This window comes from Capsicum annuum, chromosome 12, assembly GCF_002878395.1.
Source record: "Capsicum annuum cultivar UCD-10X-F1 chromosome 12, UCD10Xv1.1, whole genome shotgun sequence".
Classification (NCBI taxonomy): Eukaryota; Viridiplantae; Streptophyta; class Magnoliopsida; order Solanales; family Solanaceae; genus Capsicum; species Capsicum annuum.
This window is the reverse complement of record NC_061122.1, coordinates 217,753,547-217,761,433: the sequence shown is the minus strand read 5'-3', so window position 1 is coordinate 217,761,433 and position 7,887 is coordinate 217,753,547. Positions and strand designations below refer to the sequence as shown.

General features: G+C 26.4%; 1 protein-coding gene across 1 annotated transcript; it reads left to right on the top strand.

Annotated features, from left to right (window-relative positions):
- Positions 1-315: 315 nt before the first annotated feature.
- LOC124889750 lies at positions 316-6,567 on the top strand. Its single transcript, XM_047401725.1, has 2 exons — positions 316-510; positions 6,295-6,567. The coding sequence occupies exons 1-2, from the start codon at positions 316-318 to the stop codon at positions 6,565-6,567; spliced, it is 468 nt and encodes a 155-aa protein (XP_047257681.1).
- The last annotated feature ends 1,320 nt before the right edge of the window (positions 6,568-7,887 follow it).

The following is a 7,887-nucleotide window of genomic DNA, read 5'->3' as shown; positions in this document are numbered from 1 at the left end:
TCTTTTTCTTTCTAAATCTTGTAATCTTCCGTGACCACTGTCAAAATTATATATGATAGCCTTTTTTGTCTTTGATTTTTCAAAAAGCTTAACTTTTTACTATAAATAAAACAGTAGATTTTACTCAACAATAAGATGAAAATGACAGAGTGAAGAAGTAGTAGTAGTTTATTCAGATCCCAAGATTTTATTTTTCTTTTACCTATACAAAATTATTTCTTTCTCTTTTTATGTTAGATCTAAAATTTACATGAAGATTATGTGACTTTTTGAAATTTTTTTTTTTCGTGTTGTATTTTTTGAATTTCTACTGTAATGACAGAATATGCAAATAGTTGTAGTTCGGTTAGAGACATTCAACCGATTAATTTAGTTTTTGATGAAATTCCGTCGTTTAATCTTGGTTTAACACAAGATGAAGACGTTAACGTGTGTTCTACTAGCATGGAAGAGCTGAGATCGAAGCAGCATAGCGATCCTGTAAAGACTGTGAAAATCATGAAACAGAAAGTATTGACAAAAATTTTATCCCCAAAATTCATAAAAAATAAAAAATTGGTGAAAAAAAGAAAGTCGGATGAAAAGACGAAATCTAGTAAAATTGCAAGTCCCCTTTCATCTAATTTTGAATCTGAAGAAGAGAAAATATAGAGGTATTTTGATATGTGTAAAGTTTTATAGTTTTTGGACAACGTGTTCATATATGTATTTTATATATACATCTTACAAGGTGTTTATTTTTTTAGTTTTGTTGCTAATGTATTGATATACATCTGTTATATCTAAGATTTTTGATTTGTATGTGTAAGATATTTGTATTTGTTACTGATAAGATTTGTAATTGATGTTCAGTTGTATATTTTTCTTGTAAGTTAAATTTGTACCATTCTTGTATTCATGAAATACATATATATGTTTCAATGTAAATATAATATGTATATTGTAAATACATAAGTACCACTATTTTGACATGTAAATATTATACATGATACAGGTTAGATATGTATCTGTTTTGTTTACTGATAAGATATATTTTTAACTATGATATGCTCTTTTTTTTTTATTGATAAGTATGATATTTGGATAAATTATGTATAAATAAAATACATATGTAATTTGTTTGTCTGAAATCATATGAAATGTATTTATTATCTGTTAGATATGTATTTTTTTATCTGTACTGTTAATATTTGTATTTTTTGCCCAGTTGTATATATTTATTAAGAGTAAATGACAATATTTGTATATTGATGTTTGATAACTAAGATATGAACCAGTGATGACAATGTTTGTATTTTGATGTTTGATAACTAAGATATGGAGCAGTGATGTTACTTTAAGATGTAATGTACCTTTTAAGATGTATTTTCTTAAATACATATGTTACACTGTTAGACATATAATTGTATTTTTGTGGTGTATAGGTATTGCGTGATCAAAATATGCATGGCAAGAGTAATGCATGTATATGTTCCAACTGTTGATGGTGTTTCAACTGTTGACTTTGATCCAAATCTTCTTCACACGAGATATGCTTTATTTTGTGGCATTATGGTTCGAGGAAAGAAGAAGAGAAGGCACAAAGTGATAATGAAGCACCAATGAGGCCTCCTAGGAATATTGGGATAACAGAAGATATTGAAGTGCATGATATTTGAAGATTGTTTTGAATTTGTTCTATTTTATAATAGTGAACTTTAGGTAGACTAAGATTTAGTTGAATATTTCTTAGGTTTCATATGTCACTTTAATGTTGAAATTTGATATCTTAATGTTTTCTTTGTTGTAATTGTTAGATTTTTGATGTTTAAGTTTCTAAAACACAATTGTTCGTGCTTAATTTATGCTACTATTATGCATATTTTGGTATGAATATGTGTTTTCCAGTTTTGAATGTAATTTTCAGTAATGAATATGTATGTTTCAATCATTATATGTATTTTTTATTTATGCATTTGTATTTTTCATTTTATGCATATGTATCTATGAGTAATGCATATGTATTTCTGAGTAATGCATAAGTATTTATGATTAATACATATGTATTTTACCAAAAATGCGTGTTGTATCCTTTTATGTTATGCATAATGCATATGTATATATAATTAACACATGTAGTTATGCATAATGCATATGTATATATGAATACTGCATATGTTTTTTATAAGTCTAAATATATATATATATATATATATATATATATATACACACACATTTGTCTGAATATATATTTTTTTGGCTCTGCATATGTATGTGTATTTATCCAGTTTAACACATGTATTTTACCATATAAGCATATGTATTTATGAATTATCCATAGATTTATTTTCATATATGTGTATATATCTATGAATAATGCATATTTATGTATGATTAATGCATATTTTTTTTAAAAAAATGTATTTAAAATTTTAGCTACGTAATTATAAGTCATTATATGTATTTTAAATTATTTTATTTATTACATAAATGTATGTTAACTTATTCTTAGTTTTTATAGATTGGCATAGATTTTTATTCGATTCTCATATGTATTTTTTCAGATTAAAGATTTAACTTGTGTGGCATACAATTTATTAAATATAAATAAATGATGTTACATGTCTTGTATACTATATTCTTAATGATAACATTTGCAACAATTTAACTACAAAAAGTTTAATAAAATAAAAAAATTTAATCAAAATTTAGAATCATATAATAATAAGTGAAAAAATGAAGCAATTATATTTTGACTGAATACATCAATAAACTTATCATTTATTATATTTCCTACATGAACTTCTATTGTGAATGAACTACATTAATTTTTGTTTTTCTTCCCGAACATATCTCTTCCCAATTTTTCACGATCCTTCTTTGCAGGTCTTCCTGGGGGTCGCTTGCATTTTGGGAGAAAAACTATCTCCTTCAATATTTCCTGTGGAATCACCCAATCATCTTTGTGAGGTATAGGATAAATGGGAAGATCATATGTTCTTGACACAGTTTTTGATTTGTATAGATCAGAGCTATATGATCCCTTTTGAAAATTCTTGCTATCAAGTACTGCATAAGCATGCACACATAGTATCTCGTCCTATTAGAATGCATGACAAGAATTTTTTTTTCTTAAGGCAAATAATAAAATGTTTATCTTTGTCGTGTACTGTATAGACATACTCTGAGGCTGGTATAACCTGAAATTATTAAAATAAAATTAAAATTATAACAATAATTATTTATTTGACATTTGTAATTATTCCAGTTTAGCAATTGTATTTTACCAACTCTGCATATGTATATTGCATGTTTCAATATGTATTTTTAGAAATATATGGCCTGCATATTTTTTTTTAAAAAAAAACAAATGCAATCAAACACTTAAAACAGAGTGCATATGTATTTTTTAAATACATATAGCTGGCAGCATATGTAAACTGAAATACATAAAAGTAACTACCAGTGATCATATAAACAAACTGCATAAATACATATAGCTGGCAGTATACGTAATGTTAAATACATATATAAGAAGGACTTACCGGTTCCATTCATGGTATAAGCAGCTACAAAAGTATCAGTATACAGTTTTCTGAGATGACTTGCATCAACGATTATCACAGACCTACAATGTTCGAACCCTTTGATACAATAACTTATTAGTATATACAAAACTTCAAAACGAAATCCAACAAGAATAAATTATTTAATTGAAAATGAAAAAAATACAAAATAAATTGTAATAATTGCATATCAATATTCAACCTACATAACGTGATGGAAAACTCTTATTTGTAAAAAAAAATTATCGATCAAACCACTTTGTTCGAGGACTGATCAAACCATTGTTGTTATAAATTTTGCAGCGATTTTCACAAATATAGTTCAAAAATTCACAAACAAAATCATATTTGTTTATTGATACCTGTATTTGGAGCGTTGTCTTATCAAACTTTTCTCAAAATATTAGACGATGAACATAAATTTTGGAAGCAGTCGTTTTTTTGAAATTGAAATGAGTTGCAGATTTTGAAAAACGTTTTTGAATTTTGAATTATGTTGCTGTAAAATAATGGTTTTGGTTAAAATAGAGTCATTAAAGAAAAAGGTATCTGTAAAAGGTTAAGAAATCTGTCAAATTAAATGTTCCTTAAATTAAGGAACCATTTTTTTCATATTAAACTGAAACAGATTGGAGTTAAATTAGGAACAGAATCTTTAATTGTATATGTATTTAACTAGCAACAGTTTAATCAAATACAAAATACATATTGCGATTTTTTGTAATTTTGAAAGGGTTGCTATAAAACTTACAATTAAAGCTCTATAGTTGTTGTTTCTGAAATTTTAATGTTTCAAGTTTCAAGTATCTTGAACTTTTATTTATGAAATGGAGAGATCGATGATGATATCACACACCATATATGTTGATGCAGGGTGAGCAAAATGAAGACTCATTGTCGGAGCCTATTGTTGATAAAAATGTACCATCAAATCTTAGAGGTAAGTTTATGGATAGGTGGTTATACTGATTATTGTTGTATGGAGCAATCTGTTGGTCAATTAAGAACTATCATATTCAAAAGATAGAGTGGCAAAAATAGGATGTTGAGGTAAATGTACAGACATTGGGATCCGTTTGGCCGTTCAAATTTTTCACTTTTTTCTAAAAAGTTATTTCTCTCTAGTGAAAATTGAGGTGTTTGACATGAAAAATTCAAATTCAACTTCAAATTTTTTGAAAAGTAAAAATAAATTTTACTTGTTTTTGCTTTTCTCCAACTTCAATTTCAACTTTATTTATTGTTACAAATGATCATAATTTTTTTTATTTTTACAAAAACACCCTATTAATTTCATCCAACAATCGAAGTTAAATGCATATCTACCACATCGCCCACTTCTTCCTACTTCCATCGATAAAAGACCTCAAAATTGAAGGCAACTTCAATTTTTTTCTTCTTCCTTGAAATCTCCTCATGATACAATGGAACCTTAATCCATTCATTCTTGCTGACTCTTTATGCAACACCAACAACAAGGCAACATTATTGGCTCGTCTCATATTTGGTTGTATTTTGTAGGTAAATTAGTTAAGTTGGGTGATTTTGATAGTTTTTAAAACTTGGGGGTATAAAATTACATTTAAAAAAGTCTTTCCAAAAGTCTAAAAAAACAAAAGACATGACCAAACACAATATCAACTCTAATTTCAACTCCAATTCCAACTCCAATTTTTTTTAATTTTCATAGTCAAACGTCTACTGAAAAAGACAAGATTATGAATGAAGACATTTTGAACAAGGTGAGATAGCTTTCGTGCTAATACAATATGATTGGGAAGCAAGCCTACTAATATCATTCCGACTTGTGAAGAGGTGAGAGGAGATATGCAAATTCCCCGATGAGAAAGTGAGAGAAAATACTATGTATAATTTATTTACTATGCTTTGATTATCATTTTATTTTGTTGTGGTTACTGTTCTCTTTCCCTGTGTGTCCTAGATTGCTTCCCTTTTTATTTGTGATGTCTTTGTTATTTCTATTTTCTCCCTTTAAATTTGTTTTGATATGTGTTATATTACTTGAGCCGATCATCTTTTAAAAATAATTTCTCTATCCATCGGCAGATTCAGAATTTAGGAGTCATGGGTGTTCAGGAGGTCCAAACACACGTATTGACGCCCGAAGTTTTAAAATTCCACCTGGAAACTAACACACCTGTCTATCTCCTTAGTTTATTGGGTGTTTTTCTAAATCTTATATGAATTTTTATACATTTTTTATATAATTATACCTAATTTACTTCGAATTTAACGGATTTCTAAGCACCCAAAAATTGATCTTAGGCGATCCACTTCTGTCTCTATCCATGAGATTAGGATTAGATATGCATAAATTCAACCTTTTCAAAGTGATTTACAATTGTGTTCCAGCGCAAAAAAGATCAACCTTTTTCTTCCAACTGTGCGGTTTATGTTAATCAATCTTAAAAGTAATTATTAAGGGAGCACTTGCCGTGGTACACGTTTAACACCCCTATTTTCTTGATTCTTTTTCCAAAAGTAGAGAATGAACAAATATTAATGGATTATAATTTTATAATAATGTCCTTTTAAAAAAAAAAAAAAAGAATTTTTATCAGCATGTTGTAAAGAAAGCACCTTCGTGAAGATGAAATAGACACCTACTATACACACTATAAATTCATGAATCTTCCTCTCCATCACCTTGTAAAATACACTCTCTCTAATCCGTTCAAATTTAGTTCACTCTGTTCTAATTATGGCGCTCAAGAATATACAATCGCAGAAAGTCCATTATTCAGCAGATGGGAAACTCGAAATGAATTTGGAAGAGTTCAAGGAATGGTTGAAGAAGTTTGATGTAGACAAGGATGGGAAAATAAGCAAAGAAGAACTTCAAGAGGTGGTGCGATCCACCGGAGGTAGGTTTTGCCGGATAAAAGGCTGGCGGGGGATGAAATTTGCTGACACTAACAAGAGTGGATTTATTGATGAAAATGAACTCAATAATCTTGTAGAGTTTGCACAAAAATATTTACATGTGAGGATTGTTTATTAAATAAACGAAAAAGGGTCTAAAATGCCCTTAAACTATGTGAAATGATGTAAAAATATCATCAATCTACCTATTGAGCCTAAAATGTTCTTTCTGTTTATTTATTGAGCCTAAAATGCCCTTTCCGTCTACCTATTGGGGCTATTTTTCCCTTTTATTAAAAAAATATATAATACCACAACTTATCTTTATTAAACTACATAAAATCCCTATCATTTTTGTTAATATAGACCAAATAAATAGCACACAATATCAATTTTTCGTCATTCTAAATTGATCTGGTAAATAAAAAGAAAAAAAACATAAATAACCATTTTTAAAAAATTATTACATATACATAACCGTATTAGTTGTTTGTCAGATATAACATATAAAATATTTACTTTTATAACAGATTCTAATAAATAGAAATTAGTTATATATTAAATTTCCACATTTCTTATAATACCATATTTTTATGAAAGCCTTTGTTCATTCATTTTTTTTATATGCTATTTCAAAATTTTATGTTTTTCATTTTTATTGCTCGCTTTCACATTGTCTCCATAAAAATATATGGTATATTTATATCATAAAAATTTATGGTATACTTATATATTATATAAATTATATTTATATCATAAAAATACATGATATATTTATACCATACAAATTATATTTATACCATAAGCATATATTATATATTTTAGATATAAAAAGTTTATATCATGTAATACTGAAAATATATATTTATATTTAATAAATGAATTTTTAACAAGAAAAGCACTTCCGATATAATGAGATATACCATGAATATTTATCTCATAAATTATATTAAAAATATAATAGTAATTTGACTTTGACATAAATTATATGTATAAAATAAAATACATGGTATATCTGTACTTTCAACATAATGATTTTTATTTCATAAATATTTATCCATAAAAAATTATGATTAACCCATTTTATTAGAACTAAAAATACGCGATAATAAAATAATACTAGATAATTAACATACATAAAAATAAAACAAAACATACATGAGCAAATAATGAAATACTTAGTTTTTTAAAAATATTTGAATTTTAAATATAAGGGAGAGAAATATTTGAAAGCAAGGATTATCTTTTTCACTTTTAATTAAAAAGTTAAAAATATATCTTTTAAATTAAGGTGAATTGATAATTAGTTATATCATTAAATTAGATATTATAATTATCTTTTCTAATTTTTTTAAATGGCTATGTATGTAAAAATAAAAATATTTTTGTAATATTAAAAAAGTACTATTATTTATGTAATTAAATTTTAAGGATGACCTTTTCATGTAATTTACCTAAA